The 20,112-nt window shown below is 37.4% G+C and overlaps 1 protein-coding gene across 4 annotated transcripts in view; it reads left to right on the forward strand.

Annotated features, from left to right (window-relative positions):
* The window catches only part of DLG5 (discs large MAGUK scaffold protein 5), a 113,505-nt gene that overhangs the window by 46,757 nt on the left and 46,636 nt on the right, over window positions 1-20,112 (forward strand). For all 4 annotated transcript variants that reach the window (XM_075025655.1, XM_075025658.1, XM_075025656.1 and 1 more), the window contains exons 3-6: window positions 7,627-7,792; window positions 13,036-13,179; window positions 15,817-16,000; window positions 19,332-19,591. In XM_075025655.1, the coding sequence (XP_074881756.1) occupies window positions 7,627-7,792; window positions 13,036-13,179; window positions 15,817-16,000; window positions 19,332-19,591 (754 nt within the window). The remainder of the gene's footprint in view (window positions 1-7,626; window positions 7,793-13,035; window positions 13,180-15,816; window positions 16,001-19,331; window positions 19,592-20,112) is intronic.

Below are 20,112 nucleotides of genomic sequence, written 5' to 3' on the forward strand. Positions count from 1 at the left end.
GCAGATAATTTTCTGGACCTGCAATGAAAGATGGAAGGCCTGTGTTCTGAAAGATTATCTGTGGATGATAGAATATCAGCCAGATATCACCCTGCATATACAGTACTTCAGCCTGAAATCATCAAATTTGTTTGCTATGGGAGGTAGTAACACAGTGTCCTTGTTAGTTTCTGTGTATCTCTCAATTATCTACTCTACTTGCAATTTCCATCTTTTTGTATTTTTTACTTCCCTTGCTCTTTTTTTCCAAAAGCAGGTTCCTTTCTTCCTTTTTACAATAGCCAGTTAAGTTACTGTGCTGGCCCATGTTGCCTAAAAAAGCCTCTGTGAATTGACTTAAAGGGTGTATTTCAAGACTTTTGATACCCAATACTACTTGTACAGCCTACAGTAACACACTGTTCACCTATGCAATATGATGCCATGACAGGATTATAGTTTCTGGAATCGAGCCATTTTTTACCTACCCTAGTACCATAATGAAACTTGAGAGTTTTCCTTTAGTACTTTAAAAATGTGATTCTTCCTCCCCTCCTCAATGCACAGGTTTTGGGTTTTTTGTTTGCTTTTTTTTTTTTTTGATAAAGAATTGTTGTTTAATAGAAACCAGCAGCTTGCATGCAGGAGTCAGGCTATGGCTCTGAGGGATAGCTTCCGTTATGCTTTTTCGTAATGAGTTTTTAACAGAAAGGCATTGCCTTACTCTTCCATTTTTTTAAAATATACTGAGATCCTAGTGACAGGATTTTTGGAATGGAAGAGGCCTTCCATCTTTCCACATGTATAATTTCCTTCTTTTCACAGCCAGATCTCTTTGCATTGTTTTGATTACAGCTGTCAATCTTGCATCCTCTTCATTCCACATCACATATTACCACCTTTAACTTTTAACAGACTGTTATTGTTCCAGCTGTTCAGTTCTTTGCAAATGGTATCACTTTTTTAGTCATAAGTGTTTTTTCTTGCTCTTCACTGTTCATATCACTGTACTATCTTTTCCTATGGGAATTTACATATCAGTCTGTAACTAACACCACCATTGGCATTGCAGTTTTATGACTTTTTCTTGCAGCCATCAGGTGGTTATACATCTGTCCCCACCAAGCTTGTCCAACTTTAACTGACGATATTTCCTTGCTTAACGCTTTGTTGGCTTATCAGCCTGACAGGCTATTTACAGATAGTTTTTCACTAATTGCAATTCAAGTTACTTAATCTGAGAGCCTTAGTTCTTACTCCAAAGCAAATGTTACCCCCCTCCCAATCAGATGATAATTCCTTCCCAACAATGTGTAGTCTTTCATTCCCCATTTTCATGCTGGCCATTTTGACAACTGTCCTTTTATGTTGTGATTTCAGTTTATTGTTTCATACTTTCTGCAGCTCTATATGACAAAGTCATTGTTTTTACTGTTCATAGGAAGTGTTCATTTGCAGGTGTGGTTTATGACTCTTTCAGTCAAAGATAAACACTTGTTCCTTGTCTGAAAGGGTGATTTATTTGTTTCCCCCCAACAGCCTATAGAAATCTCTAGTTGTATTTCTTGCTTTTTTTACTAATACAAACACAAAATTTATATTTGGCAAAGATACCTCAACAGTTAACATATACTGACAAAGGAACAAGTGACAATATTACCCCTGCTGACAGGCCAGAAATGAATGAGAAAGGTACTAGGAACACTACCAGTACACCACATCAGCATCCTTTTCTGTACTGCAGTGATTGCCTTTGATGTTCCACCTCCTCACCAATCAGTCTCTCTATTCAGAAGTCATTTTCCTGTAAAATTTGGCCTCAATGATTGAATTAAACCTCTTTTTATTGATTTATTTCCGATGTAATTTTCTTGTGCTTTGATCTGAATAGTATCTGTTCAGTTTACTGGAAACAAGACTTTTAACTTAGGAAATAAACACAGTTTTCCACAAACTTAAAGTAACTTCACTCTCCTATTTTATTCTGTTCATGAATCATGTAAATGTCTCTAGGATTGATCCTTATTCTTATTGCCTAATTTTCAGTGTGTTTGTTAATAACCATCTTCTCTTAAGTAATAAGCACTCTGAATAGCTTTAATGTATTATCACTGACTTCTATGGCATCCATTTCCAGGCAGCTATGGGTTGACATGTAGTCATGCACAGTGTTCTCTCAACTTCTGTCACTTCAGAGGTACCCAAGAATTACTCAGTGGATGTGATGCCCTGATTTAAACAAACAAACAAAAACCCCAACCCAACAGTAACAACAAAGAAGTTAACTTTGCTGATGTATACTGATAACAGTCTTGGAGGAGGGGTGTTGCGGTTTTTTGGCCTTTGTTTGGGTTGGGGGTTTTTTTCTTCTTCTTTTTCTTCTTCTTTTTCTTTTTTTATAATATTTCCTGTAGCGAATCAATTTGAGTCACTTCTTGGTCTCTTAAGGGTTCTGCATAGATAGGGCTTGAGAACCACTAGCGAATAGCTGACCACTTCATGGTATTTTTTTTGTTATGATAGTGTCTTAACATTTGGCAGCTCCCTGGAGGAATTTTTGAAGATTTGGTTGGTCTATAATGTTTTGAATGGAAATACAGTGTGTGTGAATACCCTTCTCCTGCACTCCAGACAGCATGTCTGGAATATGGTGTCTTTCACTACTCCTTGGTGCTCTTTATCAGTCTGTGCATTCAGGAAATAATTTTGGTGTCAGCAGTTTTCTTTGGGGGCTATAAAACAGTATGGTGAGACAATGCTCTCAACTCGTCTGTAGGAGAAGATGCGAAGGAGCAAGCGCTGGTGGAGTCTTATCCTCTTGGTTGGCATGGAGCAGTTGACCCTCGTCGTTGTCCCCCTTGGGTTCGGGTTGGACACTTTTGTCTAGGTTATGCTTTCATTGTGTGGTTGTAAGCCTGACAAATGTAGGGTTTGAGCCTTCCCACCAGGGCGCTCCCTAAACGCAGAAGCTTCAGCTGTATTTTCCTTGGTCACGGTAACAGATTTTACTCTCTGTTGTATTTTAGCTTGGCAAAGTTCTGCAAGGACTTTTTGAATTGACATATCTGCCCTTTTTTCTACTTGCTGGTTTTGTGTGTTAGGTTGTAGGTTTTCTTTCATGTTGATCTTTCTAGAACCAGTGTTCAGTTCTTTCTGAAGTCTTAAACTTACTGAAGTTGAAAGTTTGTTTTACATGCTGGTGGGTTTGTTCAGCTTGTTGTATTCTGCACTAAAACAAAAACTGAAGTGCTACCCATTCTTTTGTCCTTGCATGTTACATGATCCTCATTGCTTTCATAACCTATTAGGTATTCTGTCTGTCAGATGAAACTGTTTCCACAGTTCATTATTTTACCTTTCCTCAATGTACTGCTGCTTGTTTTTACTGATGTTTTGTTTTACCTGCGTGCAATTCTGTTCTGTGCTCTCCGCTATTTCAAGACTACTTCAAAAGATATATCTGAAGAAATGTATCTAAATGGTAACTTCTGATATGTAATCCTGTTCTAGTCCTCATAAATTATTGAAAGAAAGTAAATATTTTAGCATGCATTTTCCTACAGCAGGCATGTCTTTACTCCCCGCCCCTTCCCAAGCTTGGGGAGAAACCCTGTTGATCATGCTTTGCAATACATCTTACAAGTCTTCTTTAATGTTTTCTGTCATGATTTACAAGGCCATCAAGAAATAATACTCTGAACATCACTGGTTTTGTTTTTTATGAAAGAAAGCATGAAAAATGCTTGACTGTACAATGGATGGTCTTCTGTTTGTTTGCAAGCTAGAATTGGCACACATTTATAAGATGAGTTTAAAAAATTATTGTAAAATTCAGGCATTCTGTTAGCTTGTGACAGATTGCCTTTTGCATTAGTTGAACCTGTCATCCAAGTGTATTTCTCAAAGAGTAATGAGTTCATTAAAATTCAAAATATGTTCATGGTATCTCTTAAAAGTAGGTGTTTATGCATTGGTACCCATTTTCCCACCACAACATTATATTGATTTGGCATTAAGGTACATCATGGTCAGGTTAACAAGTTTCCCAGCCCTGTTTCTCTTAATTTTTTTCCCTTTGTTTTTTTTCTTCAAAAACTGTGCTATCCTGTCCCCAAATATGAAGCTAACTGAGCAGTGGTTTCTTTGTGGCTGTATTATCCCTTCAATCATTGATTATTAGAGTAATCATCAAGAATTGTGTTTGGTATGTACTACAATAATGGATCTTTGTGGTTTCTGCGAAGTCCAGCATTTGGACTACAATTATGGAAGATATGATTGCTCCAGCTTCTGTTTTTCAGGTTTTTCTTTTATACAACATATGGTGGAAATCCTGCAAAATCTTGCTTTAGATGAAGTCAATGCATACTCAGGACTTAATGCATGTACTGCATTACGGGCAAAATGCATTTTGCCCACACAATGCATCGCTGCTGTCGCCTGTGTCAGGAGTTGGTGGAGTGCCGCTTACCTGGAGGCTGGCCAGGGAGGCGACTTCCATACGGTTGGGTTCTCGGAGCCCAAGGGCAGCTCACATGAAAAATGAGTCGTGAGGCTTTCCGAAGCAGATGAATGAGTTGCACTTGGCAGGACACACAGTACATACATTTTTCACAAATCCAGGTTGTCTGAGAAAGCAGGTGAGTTACTGCAAGGTGGCATAATTTGGTTAATGGAGATCTAGCCTTTAGGCTTGTACATTTTAAGACCAGTTTCACTGGTTAAAGCATGGAAGGGAAGTACTGTTGTGTAAAATATGCAATCAGATAGAAAAAGAGTACAAAGCTGGAAGCACAGGTCACTTTCCTTCTGCTGCATCAGGATGTCAGATGCAATAAAAAGCTTTTAGCATTCAGCTATAAAAGCTGCTTTAAAGGAAATGAAGAGTAGTGAATTTTTCTGATGAAAAAGTAGTTTACTGAAGTTTTTTGGTTTGGGGTTTTTTTTGGTTTTGTTTTTGGTTTTTTTGTTTTTGTTTTTTTTTTTGTGAGCATCCACAAATCTGATTTAACATTTGTGAGACCTTTTGTACAACTATTGAAAATGTAAGCTTGTTAGTAAATTAAGCAAAGATAAACTTTTTGGACTTTTTTTAAGGCCAAGAGGGGGAATATTTGGATCGTATTGATCTGTGTTTTTACAGCACTTAAAAGGCATACATCTCTTGGCTGGTATTATGTGTTGACAACAGTATCATTGCATTTGAGATGAAAGTATTTGTTGATGTACTTGTGAATAGTGATAAGCTAATGAAAAATAACCTTTTCTGGTACTAAGATGAATGGCTTCATCTTAGTCAAGAAAGCTTCTTTCCTAAGGCTAATTAATTAGCCTGTCTTTATTTAAAGCAGTCTTGTCTTGCTTGGCACTGTTTTGGGACTGTGTGCACAAATGCTCTCCTTTCTTGAAGAAGATTGTCACTGGGGATGCTGTCAAAGCTGGGGCGGGGGGGCGAGGGAAGGAGGCAAGAGGTGGCGGAGCAGAGGTATAACTCTTGCCTCCTTTTACTATGTTTTAGATTCCTAGAGCAGCTGTTGCATGCTTTCGCAGGACTTGTGTAGTGGACATTGTCTATGGGACTGCTGCTGGGGTTAACACTGATATTAGTGATGGACTGTTGTTAATCCAATGCCCTTTCCTCTGTGTAAAGCACACCAGCCTTCCTGATTTATCTCCTCCTTCCTCTTGTGCCCCTTGCATCCTGTTCATCTGTTTTGCTCGCAAGCAGCCCCAGGATGAGAGAGAAGCTTTTGAACTTCTCTGTAAGGATGAGAAAGGGACTTTTTTAGTGTTATGCATATTCTGATGTGTCAGCTCAAATGAGAAGATGTGCAGGTTGCCACTGAATTTACCCAAGACCATGCAGTCTGGCAGTACTTGAATTAGGTTTCTCTGCCTTTACATTTTCACCTGTTTATGAAACTCCCTGCTCATTGACGTGTTCAAACTGTTCCAAATGAATACCTATCCTGACTTTTTTAATCTGTCCATTTGGGTTTTTCCCTATTTATTCCCCATACCATGAGCTTAAGACAGTGCATTTGTATTATTACTGGGTTTTGTATAATCTTGCCTTAAAAATTCTTTGAAATGGTTCTTATTTTAGAAAAAGAAAGGATAACTGCTGTTTAAAAGTGTGAGATCCGTAGTGCTTATGGATGAAGGGGCTCCATCTGGATGGGGGGGTGAAACAAAGTAGTAGGAGAAAGCCCAAATGCAGCCTCCATTAAGAATTCTTTTGAGCGATGTGAGTTTGTGTCTTTCTACAGAATGCAGGCTATTCCTGCATTTTTTTTTATTTCTTCAGTTCTCTATTAGAGCGTTTACATACATTATTATGCAATAGTTAAATTAAAAGAACAGTCTGTGCTCATAAATTCTCATTACAGAATTACAGTAACAGCTGAAAGGAATAATAACAGGGATCTTATTATTCTAGATGCTGTATGTATGATCATCCTGACCCTGCAGTTGTTTTGGTGTGGGAACTTTAAAGCACAGGTAGTTCTACTTAAAAGTTGGAGGGAATTTTTGCATTCTGCGGTACCTTCCTGAACTGGGTTTAGAGATAATAAGCCAGTCCTTGCAACTCATTAGCATTTGGTCAGATGAAATAACTTTGAAATTCTTTCTTTGAAAAGACGGTGATCAGAGCGCATTATTTTACTATCGTATCTTTTGTTTCTTCATTTTTAAAAAAGGTGTAATAAAGTTACATCCTAGCAAGTTAATACATATGTCAGCAACTTGTTTCAATTGTATAATTATGCAAACTATTTCTAGAATGTCTCTTTTGGGTAGACAATAATAATCTCCTGTATACATTTAGGCCTTTAACTTTCACATCTGTGATCTATATCTTTGAGTTTGCTCTCATGTGTCTGGGATAAAATGAGCAGAACTAAAATTACAGTTGAATTAATTGTCAGCATGTTGTGAAACAATATACCAGACTCTCATCTCTGAGATGGAAGAAGACCTCTTTGTATTGGTATAGCTGTCTGAGAAGACAGTAGGCATCATCGTTCATCTCTGATATTAAGAAAGCTGAGACTTAAAAGATCCTACAAGCCTCTTTAATGTATGACTGCCCCTTAGAGGAAACTTGTGTCGTCGAGTTGCAGTGATTGTAATGTGCTTGGTTTAGCCAACATTGTTAACAATAAAGCCTGTTCCTCTCGATTTGTTGGCAAGTCAAATCTTTAACTTCATGTACTGGACTGATAAATTGCAACATGTGAAAACATAGAATTGCATTAAAAATAAATGTTGGCAGTAGCACAAAGCAGAATAGTATGTCTGTGCTGCTAGATAAAGGAAAAGACCCCCTGTAGTTTCTGAGGTGTTTGCAATTGTGACTGCAAACTTGCCTTGCCTTTTAGGCAACTTGTAAGTTCATGGGTAAGCAAGGAACCTAGTCATGCAAACTTAATTTGCAGTACAGACAGGGCCTTTCTGCTAGCATGGGATCTGACTGGGGTTGTTCTTGTCAACTTACTGATGAAAACTTCTGTGACTTGTTTCATTTTTGAACAGGATTCTGCAACCAAATATAGAGGATTTTTTAAATTAGTGTTAACTTCTTTAGTGAAGTTGTATTTTCTTTTGAGGAATTCCCTGACTGCCAATTTTTTATCTCGCGGCCAGGTACGACTGGTAAAGCATCATCTCCACCACCTGTAATAGACACGAGACAGATGAGTGAGAAGCTGGAGACAATACTATATCAGCTCCGTCAGGTAACTCGAGAGAGGGATGAGCTGCGCAAGCGACTTGCACTTTCATCTCCTGGATCAACTTTTGATGACTGCAGGTAAAAATAAAGGACATGCAACATTTTACTTTAGTCCTGAGTAGTGTTTTCAAGTGTTTTGACTCCTCCTTGCCTGTAAAGCAGCCATTGCAATGTATATATGTTGCTTGTAACCTACTTGCATCCTGGTGATGTGTGTGTATGTAGGTGACCGTATCCAGGTTTCGGAGCTGCCTGTTGAATGCCTATTGCCACTTTCTCCAGCAATTTTGCTGTGGGAATGAGGAGAGTAGGGCTAATCTCTATGTTGAAAGAAGAAAGCAAACAAGTTGTTTAGGCTTCCTGGATTATGCTGTGGGAAGAGAAAGACAACAGTTGCTGAAGCATTTGCTGTTTTGAAAGCAGGAGAGAAAAAAGGGAATAGCTCTGAATACTTGGCTGGAGGACAGAAATTAGGAGGGGAAAAAAATCTCAGGTATTCCTGTGCTTCTGCAAGGAGAGAGAGGTTTGGACTGCTGTTGAGGGGAGTAAGTGTTTTTTAGGAGATACACTTTCTGGTATACATGTATTGGGGAACTGCATAGCATTAAGATGTTGAGAGTAAGGAACTCTCCTCCACTGAGAAGTTGTGGGTGCTGCCAAATTAAAATAACATCTTAAAAGTCAGTTAATAGCCAGCAGCCTTATGCAGCTCATTCTATTTTAAAGGTTGAAAAGCTATGAGGAAGATAGTACTCAGGGAGAGTATGAGTTAATTTTAGATAAGGGTTTTATTGGGTATGAAACAGAACTGGTTTATTTTAGAGGGTTAAAGATCTGCTAATGTTTATAAATGTGACTTTGGGCACACTGAGCAGGTACTTTTTGCCTGCAGTAAGCACATGTAAGGGAAATTTTTTGAATGTTGGAAAAAATTATCTGTCACTGAATCTGAAATAAGAGCAGCGAACAGATTTTCTGGGAGGTGTTGCCATAATGCATAACTTCTCTGAACTTCAGTGTTTTATTGTTGTTGTTTATATCTGTTACTTTGTCAGCTCTACCTGTGTGTGGTCAGGTGGTTAATTAAACTTTTTGTCCTTATGTGATAAGGTCAAGATATGAACCAGTGTCCTGCAATTGAGGGAATCTGGGCATTTTATTCACCCCTTAGCTATTCATCTTAATGCCTCTTTCTTCCCCCCATGAGTTCTGAGGGCTACTTTAAGAGCTTTGTGTTCTATCTAAGGGTCTCCAAGCGTTGTGGGGATGGGAGAGGAAAAGGTTGTCAAGTGTCAACATCTTTTGATAAGCTTCCAGTTACTTATTTATACGGAGGGATTTCTTATTTGAAGTCACTAGAGTTTAGGCATTGAGGATTTTATAGCTTACAATAATGTCCTCCATAATCCAGGATGCTATTAATAAAGTTCTGATGAGCTGTCCTCTAGACTGCCCTAGTTTTTTTCTCTTTAATTGTCAAATCAATCTTCTGCTGCTGGTGTAGGATTTGTATGTTGTGGAAAATATAAATGTTTACAGCTTAAAGAACAACTCATCAAAATAAATATTGTATTTGGGCAGTGCTTGGACAGTATATGCTAGATGGAGGATGCTGCCTTCCAATTACACATTTGTAGAGTGGGAAATGGGAAATGAATGAAGATTATTAGCTGACATTTTTTTCCTCCAGTGTAAAAGCAACTACTCCCATCCACATACACATCTATGGTTTTTGAAAGCTTGCTGGTATTTTTTTTTACTTTGTTTTTCATTCTTTCCTCATATAAAACTAATCTTCAGCCTTCCAGGAGTCAAAGCCCAGACACTGCAAACTGTTACGGTGAAGTGTGAAAGCTGAAAGATTATTATTTAGATGGTGGCTTTTACTACCCAAAAAGGGCATTTGCTTTTCTGGCTGTGTATGCTGCTTTAACCATGGCCGTACCAAACACAGGTGGTGTAGAGGCAAATCTTGACATGTCATGATGGTGTGCTTCAAAACAGTTGCAGCTCGCAACACATTTGTAGGCTGGGCTGCGCTGGCTGTGAAGGCTGGCAGTTGTAAAACTGAGAGCTGTTTTCCAAAGCAAGTGTTGACTAAGTCTAGAGCAGTGGAAGAGGAGCCACAGAAGTGGATTGTGATGTGCTGAATCAGATGAACATGTGTCATCCTGCTGGACAGGATTAAGATTGCTCATGCTGTGCTTGTGTCACTTGACAGTGACTGTATGCATGGACGTGTTGTTGTGATTAAGCAAAGATTTGACCAAATAATTCAGTGCGCTCAAGGTACACTTTATAGACTTAAACTTGCTGTTCTTACTACTTATGTAGTAGTAGAAAAGAACTGCAATACAAGTAAAACCCCTGAAAACTTCCTTTGAAAAGACTGTTTTATGTGTAAGCTGTAGGTGGTGGTGGTGGTGGAATTGCAATAGTAAATGATAACATTTTCAAGTTGTTGGGTAGGCATTGCCCGCAAAGTTGGATCTGCTGTTGGCATTAGCTTTTATGTCAGCATCAGATACGTGTAAATGTCAGTCTCACTGTGGCCTTGATTTATGTTCAGGGTAATTCCACTGGAATATAAAGGACTTTTAGAGTTGTTATATGAATATCAGAAAAACAGCTGGACCTTTGAAACTAGCATTTGAAATTTTGTTAACGTTTGAAGCAATGCTTCCAAAATAGTAACTGAAGCCTCTCCTTCATTGAAATCATAGTTTTCTGTATTTTGTGAGGAATTTTAGTATGAAACTATGGTAGTCTTACTTAAGCAAGGGTCAACCACTACACGCATTTGAATGGACTGCTTTATTGCAACAGTTTTGATTTTTGACTTCTGACCAATATTCCTCCTGTGCGTATCCCTGTTTTTCTTGCTGAGATATAAGCCCTTGGAACAGTGCTGTCGAACATATGGCCTTGGCTATCCAGGTGTGTTTTATTTCATGTAGCTGAGCTAGAATGCAGGATGTTACTGGTGGCATTGTTCCTTCCTCATTGTGTAGGAAGGCTAACTTCTATAGTTACCTACATGGTTTCCATATGTTTATAGGATTTTTTTTATTTATTTCTTTTAAGAATAGTGCTAGTATTACTTCAGCAATATAAGAAATACATGTGATTAATGTTAGACTTGTAGTTCTCATCATAGCTTTGAGACTGACCTAATAGTTTTCCTTTAGTAAAAATTCATGCACTGAAATATTTTGCACAAATATGAATTTATGATTACAAGCTTAATGTGAACATGTGTTAATGGGTCTTAGTAAGCTTAATGCTTCAATTGAGAGTTAAACTGTGCTTCAGTTAATGTAATTTTAATGGCTGTGGTGGACAGATGGTATCTACTTTCAATAATTTCACCCTAAAGTCTAATTTAAATCAATACTTGGGTTTTAGTGGTTCTGTCAAGGGTGTGAACATTTCAAATTTAGTTTTACTTATGCTAACTAGGGTTGTATTTTAAAAAAATAACACTGCAGTAGTTGTGGTAATATGTCTGTAACACTGTATGAATAACATACTGCTTCTTTTGGCAACCCTAAAAGACATCCCTGTGGGTGTGACTTGAATATTTGGTTACTTTATATGAATTTGGCTTTTAATTGTTGCTAAAGTCTGTCAGTCAAGGAAAGTTTTTTTTTGGTTTTGTTTTCCCCAGGAGTACTTCTCTAGAGAAAGGAGAAAAAGAAGAATTACAGTTTAAGGCCTTAGTACTCAGCAACCCAAGTGCAACTGGCTTGCTAAAAAGCACCTTCATATCATACACACGCTCCCTGTCTGTGAGTCAGAGATAGCTGGCATTTATTTTTTTCTATTTTCTTTTTAACAACTCTCACCACTGCAGTAGTGTGAAACTATTTTCTTTTTGATTCAATTCCCAGCTGCATTTCAGTTCCAGAATCCATGTTGCTGTTTTTGTATGAAAGCAAAGAGAATTCTAATTGCTTTTCAGGCTGCACTTACAGTGAAGCTGCTTGGGGAAGAGTGAGGTGGGAGGCAGAAAGGGTGATCTGTGCAGCGATGGAGCAAATCTGATACAAGAATAAACAGAGTTAAATTAGAAAGCAATTGTTTCCTTTTAGGGTTGGGTTTGTTTGGTTTTTTTCATTGCCTATGGAGTTATGAGACCCAGGAGATGACACAGGGACAGCTGTCAGAAGCTTCATTTTGAAACTAGAAAATTTAATGGTGCAAAAATTTTGTGACCATGTAGAGGAGGAACAGTTCAATTTAGAGTCTCTTTTAGAAGGTTAGTGCTTCTAAACAAGTAGGCATAATCCTGCTAATTTTATTTCTAGCATGATTTATGATTTTTCTAATAAAGGTAGGTATCATATGCAAGGACCACACACTCTAGACATAATCAATGTTGGTCAATTGCTTGGCAAGGTAGAGTATTTTAGAAAATTTCTCCTCTCCCAATCATCCTGATATACTAAAAAAAATTTCAATCAAAAATTTTCTTTTGGCTGACTTTGGCTTTTACTTTGTTCAGCTTACTGAAAGTTGCTTAGTGGAGATTATATTGTATTGGAGATTCCTAATAATTACTTGAATAAAATTTGTGTTATCTTACAGAAGTATGAAGTAGATTCTGACATGTTTTCTCATTCATTTATAGTAGTTTAGAAGAACATGGTAACACTCAATCAGATATGTAATTCAGCAGAATGACTTGGTCAAATTATTTAAATTCAGTGCTTCATTAGTCACGCTGGTCAAATTCTGCCAGCACAGATGCATGTGTTTGGTGTCTCATTGGAAGTCTTTCTCCGAAGGCTAACCCTGATTTTCCTAGGGAGCTATAGGCAATACCCTCCAGCTGCTGCCTAGATGAGAAGTTTTTCCTAGCCCAGGTCTCCATGCCCCCCTCACCTGACTTTGGCCGCTTCTTTTCAGCCACACTCTTAATGCAGCTCTGTGCTTTTTCTTTGAGAGTTTTGACATGGTAGCGCAGGAAAGCTGAGCATACTGTGATTGACTTGTTCTTGTATCAAGTGACAGTTCTGCTCTGTGATAATACTGCTGCTCAGAAGAAAGGTACATGCATGCTCAGTACTATTTTTGGCAGTTAGTGATAGACAGAATTATCTCATTATTAGATGTTATGTCTCAGTATAAAATTAATACAGGTTAAAGTCAATGAATTTTTATTTGTGGTTGCATCTTAATGTGAAGTGGTCAGTATTTAAATTAAAGCATAATGTAACCTAAGTATCAACAGTTGTGTGATATTATTTTTTCATAATTTCCCAGACTTTTCATTCTCTTTAGTAGCAGATGTTTGACTTCATATTCTTTTTCCATGCTAGGCCTAGTCCAAAACCGAATCATGATTATGAAAGACTGAAGATTCAGTGCATGAAGGCCATGTCAGACCTACAGTCTCTGCAGAATCAGCACACCAAGACACTAAAAAGGTGTGAAGAAGCAGCAAAAGAGGCAGATTTTTATCAGTAAGTATTAGTAAAACTGTACAAGGTAAGAGTTTACCAATCTGTGCTAGATGATAAGGTATTAGAACACGGTAATCAAATAATTTTTTAATTCTGTTTTTCCACATTAATTGCAAGGTTAATGTTTGCCTGCATCTGATTAAATGTTTCTGGCATATTTGAAGTGATAAATTATGGATTGCTTGTTTTACTTTGAGGAATTTCAGGAATTTGTCTTGATGGGACACTGACAAGTAAAGCCTAGTTACTGACTTGCAATTACAATCCAGTAGGCTTACTGTCAGACTGGAGAGCAGAATGTAATTTGAGAGAATGTAATTTCTTACTCTTTTTTAATAGGTTGTGATAGCTCTCATGCCAATTCGTGTAAGTTTTAACACAGGTTTAGACCAATTGTGAGCATTTATGGAAATGCAATAACACGGGGAAAATGGTGAATATTTCTAGCTTGTATTTCTGTTTAAAAATCAGTTGTTGATGCAAGTACGAACATGTTCTCTTCACTTGAAAAGATGACAGCTCAGCAATAGAAATGCAGATAAATTCTCGGTTTGAAGTTTACTTCACTTAAATCTATACTGTAATGTATGACTAGTATTTAATGACAGCATTTGTTTTCATTGGGGGCTGCTAGTTCTTACGTAGCACTTTCACCCACAACTCTTCAAGCCTTTAAAGATAGGCATCATTTCCCTATGTTCTTTTTCTAACACCTGAAAATAGTATTAAAGGTTGTCGACAGGTGCACATGTAGCGAGTCGTGTGACTTCTTTACGAAGAGCTTTATTCCTAGTTTTATTTGAGGATTTTTGAGTATTTTAATTTGCTAGTGAATTTTGTGCAAAGCATTAGTGTATTGTACGTTGTAGATGGATTCTTTTCAGAGCTGAGTTACCTGTGTCCATCCAATGCTGACATGAAACACTTGTATTCTTTATCCTAAAAAATGAGTGGTTTGCTCACCTTATTTAGAAGTTATGTAGTCCCTGAAACCATACTGTGTTAACACTGTTTATTTCAGTATTTCCGTGATAGTATAAAAGGATTTACCCTCTCATAACAGGAGAAAAACTCTTCAGTTCTAAAAGATAGAATGAGTGATTGAAATACTCAAGTATACCACAAATATAGGCACATTCCTCAGAGACCAACAATTTAGGCTTCTGCAAAATGATGCATATATACAAGTACAAGCTTTTGCAATTTTATTTACTACAGACTAAGATAATATGGTGAGAAGAAAATTTAGATTGATTCAGAGGTAATTCTTTTTATTATAAGAACTTATTTACTTGGATTTGAATAATTCAGTTTCCTACTTAAAGCTGCAGAGAGGCTGAAACTCACTGTTGGAGTTTAGGTGCCCAAAATATGACAACACATGTTGAAATCCATGCATGTGATTCCTGTTCATCCTATGAGTAATTCTTAGGGTAAAGAAAGGAATTGAGTAGAATATGTTATTCAAATGTTATTTTCTCCTGCAGTAATTCTTAAACCCCCATGTTTAAAATAATAATAATAAAAAGGCAGATTAATTACCTACATGTAAAGATTATGTGTGTTTAATTGTGTGTGTGAATATAATTTGTCAAAGTTTTTTTTGTTTTGGTTTGTTTTTTTTAGCACGTTGTTCTAATTTCCATTTTAATGCTTTGGGTCATTCTGTACAGTAAATGCTGGTATTTCACTTCATAAGGAAAGAATACAAAGTATCTTGAAATGTGAATTGGTTCTATTTGTTGCTGCGTGTTATGGGGTTTGGGTTTTTTTTGGTTTTGTTTTTTTTTTTTTTTTAAATAAAAATGGACTTTAAACATTTTACCAGCAGGTGTGAAAGTTCAGTTTGAATCATTCTGTTTCAACAACAAAAATACTTGTCAGTATCCAGATGTCACTTTTTATTTGATTTGCAGTAGTAAAATATAATCAATTGATGTTTCTGCTCTTTTTTGGCAGTGGTCTGGTCTAATTTTGGGCTGCTACCTTGAATCATGATCTGAATGATAGCCTCCTCATGTGGCTCTCAGTTGTTAATTTTTAAGTGGGAGTGTATTTCTTTCAGTAATTATGGCTTACATACCAAAGTTTGGAGTAACTTTGATAGCTTTTTACCTGCTTGAATGTAGCTGAAACATACATAGTGTGTTTTAGTTGTGGAGTATTTTTGTTTGTTTGGGGTTTTGTATTTGTTTGTTTTTAAAACAATAGTGTACAAGGAGATTTTTTTGTAGTTTTCATCTGTATTTTGGTTAGCTGCTGCTCAGCTGAGGGGCCCAAGAGAAAGTGGAGGTGATTAGTGAGATAATTCCTATTATCTCCAGGATCACCTTATGCTCACATTACACCATTTCTGTTTGTCTCTCTGCTTGCTATGAAATGGCATTGATGGGTGGCATAAATCCGTCACGTCTTCTGATACGTTTTAAGAGTACTGTGTACTTTCACATATTTTCATACTTATGTTCCTGATTGTTCTGATTTTTTTTCCTGGTGTTTAGAATACTCAAATACGTAGAATTGAATTGGTTTGACCTGCTTTCTTGGTAGGAAACTCATGCTTGAAATGAATTAATTAGTCCAGGACTTTGTCCTTGCAAGTTGGCCTCTAAGAGAGTTTTCTGTGTGCCGTGACAGCACGTTGCACAGTCGGCTGCTGAGTGACCAGTCACAGCTGAAGGAGGACATGGATACCTTGAAGAGGAAAAATACGCAGTTGGTGCGAGAACATAATCATCTCCAGCAGTCGTGTGAGGAAATGAAGAGGCTTCACGATGAGGATCAGAAAGAGATAACGGACCTGCGCAGCCAGCAGCAGCAGGTAAGCTACAGCTTGTAGTGTACGTGCTGGAAGAGATCATGAATTGTTCCTTTGGTAAGTAAGTCTATAAAACTGAATGTGCAGCGTTGCTGCCTTTTATGTCTTACTGATTCTAAAACATCCGCTGTACGCTTTATAGCACTAGGGGAGAAAATGAGATTTTTGGATACTGATTGATTTTCTGTGTCTAGCTGGAAAGAATAATGAGGATATAGAATATTAGGTGGTATTAAGACATTTTGATGCAGAGGTGAAAAAAATGTACATGAGGAAGATTGTATACGCATGATATTTTTTTTTTAAGTAGGTGGAGAGGCATCGAAAACCTAGCTTGAAGTTGCAAAGTGATTAAAAAGACGACTATTTTATGGGACAGGACTAACTTTAAACTTACATGCTATGTTTGTTTTTTTGGAAAGAATCACAATTTTAAAAAGTGACAGGGATGGGTTTGTGGGGGTTTTGTTTGGTTTTCGTGGTATGTGTGTCTTGTTGGGGTTGTTTTGGTTTTGTTTGGTTTTTTTTTTTTAAATTGTTCTATTGACACCATAAATGTTAGGGGACTGACTGAGCTAAGTTTGGTTATTTAGGTTTGCAGATGCTATTCAGTTAGAACAAAGCTACAGCTGATTAATGTTTTTGAACTTGAAACAAAAAAAAGACAAGCTTTTCAGGACTGGAAGAGGTGAATGTTTCAGAAGTATGTGTAACAGGCTGTCTCCAGGCCAACGTTGGTCACACAGTCTGAAGAAAGAAGAGAGTAATAGTAAGGAGCAACTGGTTGTATCAGGTCAGTGGTTCACCTATGGAAAAGTCTGATCATTTAGTTAGAATAGTTACAGTAACCTGTGGAATGGCTAAACAGAGTATCTTGGTTAACTTTGTGTAGGTTGATTCACCGGGGCAAACTTGCAAGTCAAACATTAGACTTCAGAAGCAAAACCTATGCAAACAGAAATAATTATTTGCTAGGGTAGGAGGGGCAAAGGTCAAAGCAAGCTGGATGTGCTGAATGGTGCTTCAACAGGTGCTTGAGGGCTAGTGCAAAAAAGAGTGAAGATTTGTATTTCCTTTTGATCCCTTCCTCTAACACTGTCTTGAGAATTCTGCTGTGAAATGGTTTAGTGGCTTGGCTCAGAGGATAGCAGAAATGGTTTGCTGTGTAAATCTCGGCAAATCGCGTAATTGTTCTGTGCCTCAGTTTCCCAGTCTGCAAAGCAGACTCCGAGAGAAGGCTATTGTATTTTGAGGTTCTGTCCTAACGTTTGAAATGATTTGGCAGCACAAAAGGAAGCTGAAGTATCATTGTCAGTATTTAATTAAGAAATTGAGTCTCATGTCAACATCATGATTAAACCTTTAAAGAAGACTATGTATGTGACTCTTGGTGAGAAAGTTGTGTAACTCCATTTCTCAGCATGTCAGAGTGAATCATGGTGTCTTGAAGGGGCGCCAAGAGTCTTACCTTGTCTGTGTCATTTCTCATCTGAATTAGTCTAACTCTGTGTTGATCCCTCTGACGTGTTGTTTCGTTGTCAGGCTGTAGCAAAACACATCATGGTGGCCTCAGAGAGCAAAAACTTTTGATCAGGTTACTCTTTGTGTGGGATTGTCATGGATTTGCTGTGTAGCAGCTGACCAGCTTAAGTTTCTGCTGCTCGCGTATGAAGTTTCTTGTTGCCATGGCTGTCTTCCTTGGTCCAGCTGGGACTATTTACTTTTTCTCAGACTGGGATTTTGAATGGGACACCTTCCTCATTACACTGCTTCCCGTTTATGGCGTTTCTCCTCTATCAAATCTCTGTTAGCAAGTTTATGCTGAATTCCATCCAGTTTCTAGTATATTCATCCTTCTTTTCTTTGATTATTTAGTGTGTTTTTAGCAAAAAGACATTCTGTATATGCGTTAGACAGTGAGAAGTGGTTTGTTTCTGTTTGGATTCTTAAATACTTGGTTCTCAAACCTGTTCTCAAAATGCTTTGGGAAGTAGTCTTCAGGAAAACAGCTCTCTTGAGTGGGTTTAAATCAATATGTATTTACACTTTACATATGCCTTAGTTAAAGGAGACCAGTGTGAGGCTTGACTGTGGAGAGAAGTGTTTTCCTGACAGTGATGGTTGTTATCCACTACCTATGGGCAGTGAGTAGTGGGCAAAGAGCACTCAGTCTCGTTTCAGTCTCCTTTCCTTTTGGTCTGCAGGCATCCATGTTCTTCCATGTTCAGGAACTGATCCTTACTCTGAATATAAGACACAAAAGAAGATGAGGAGCCAATTTGTGCACGTAGGGTAGTTGCTATGTGTTTGGTTTCAGCTTTTTGTAGAGCTTATGTTTTCTCTCTTTTTTTTCCTTCTAATTTTTTAATACTTTTTATTTTCAGGTAGTTAGGGATGTGCCTTTGTAGGCTAATGTTAAGGTTATACAAATTCCTGGCACCCCTCTATATAGGGCATTCCTGTTTCCTCCCACTGCTCCATCAAGGCCAAATTTCAATTTAAAAGACAAAAACAGAAAAAAAATGAGCATAGCATTGAAAAAAAAGCAGGGGGGGAGGTAAGGCCTTGTTTCAGGCACACTTTTTTGCCTTTTGAGAAAGAAGGACGACTAGATTTACTGAAGCTCACTAGGGGCTTTCTGTTGTTGCTGGTCATTTATCATCAACGTTGCTATTTATAAGAAGATTCTTATGTCGATGGAAATTAATTTGAAACTAAGACTCAGGTCAGACTTCATGTTAAAATGGATTTTTCTCTTGCTGTTCATATTTTAAGGATAGCTTTTGAAATACAAATCTCTGTGGGTAGTTTTTAGATGAAATATTGTATGAATATTAAAATACATGCCTGCATTTCTAACATATTTAGGGTCGATTTTATTCTCTTGAAGTTTTAAATTATTTAATTTGTTCCCGGAGGATACAGGCAACCTGTCATGAATGCCACCTCGTGGTCATTTCCTAAATTACTGCTATCATCTTGGTCATCAAATAACAATTACCTCTTGCTAAAACTACAAAGTATTTAAAAAAACCCATAGGTTTAATAGCTGTTGGTAGCAGTTATGATTAGGGAGAGTTTTTCATAAACTTGCGCACTCCGAGTTGTGGTAAAGCAGATTTTTTTACTCGGTTAACATTAAGCAGATGTAATGCTTAGACTAACAGTAATGCTTAGAAGTGGCTTAGTGTTTCCTTAGTCATTAAAAAGAATTATTATTAAAATTAGTTAATATATGTTTGTTCTGATACTGTTTCTTATATATATTTTAAATCCAATTTATTGAACTGATTAAAAACTGAGTTTATTAATACAGTTTCTCGCATTTTTTTAGGTTATGAAGCAAAACGGATCATCAGAGATATTAAATAAACTTTACGACACAGCAATGGACAAGTTAGAGGGTGTGAAGAAGGATTATGATGCCCTAAGGAAACGGTACAATGAGAAGATTGCAAGTCATAATACGGATCTCAGCCGCCTAGAACAGGCTGAGGAGGAGAACAGACGTCTTCAGAAACAGATTGACATGTTAATGAAGCAAAGGGACACAGCAATACATTTTCAGCAGCAATATTCATCCTCTCTTAGAAGGTATAATCAGGTTTTGATACCTTTCAGGTATTCTGTGAAGGCAGTAACTATTCTAATGCAGCCTCTTATTTTCTCTGTGGTAGAATCACAAATAATTTTCTGACTTTTTTCCTAAAGTTTTTCTCCAGTGTATGTTATCTTGGTGCGGTGAGTAAGCATGCATTTCTATATAAGATTTTCTGGAAGGTTCTAAAAGGTGTGATGGGGATGTTTATTTGGAGAAACGGTGCTTTTTCTTGAGAAAAGGATTTCCCAGTTAGGGTTTTGGAATTGTATGAGGAATTTTAACCATTGTTTAGCTCATGTGAGAAAGGGATATTCTGCCTTTCAAGCTGTGTTTCTTCTTAGTTGTAGGCACAGGAGTCAAATACAAACAAAGTTTTGTTAAACCTCAGACTTTGTGTTCCAAACAAACTCCTTAATGGGTGGTGAGCCCATCAACATATATAATTTTATTTAAATATAAAAAACCAAGTCAGTAAGAGGTTGCATTTTCTAAATGGTGTTTAGCAAATGAAAAT

Source organism: Buteo buteo, chromosome 4 (assembly GCF_964188355.1).
Source record: "Buteo buteo chromosome 4, bButBut1.hap1.1, whole genome shotgun sequence".
Classification (NCBI taxonomy): Eukaryota; Metazoa; Chordata; class Aves; order Accipitriformes; family Accipitridae; genus Buteo; species Buteo buteo.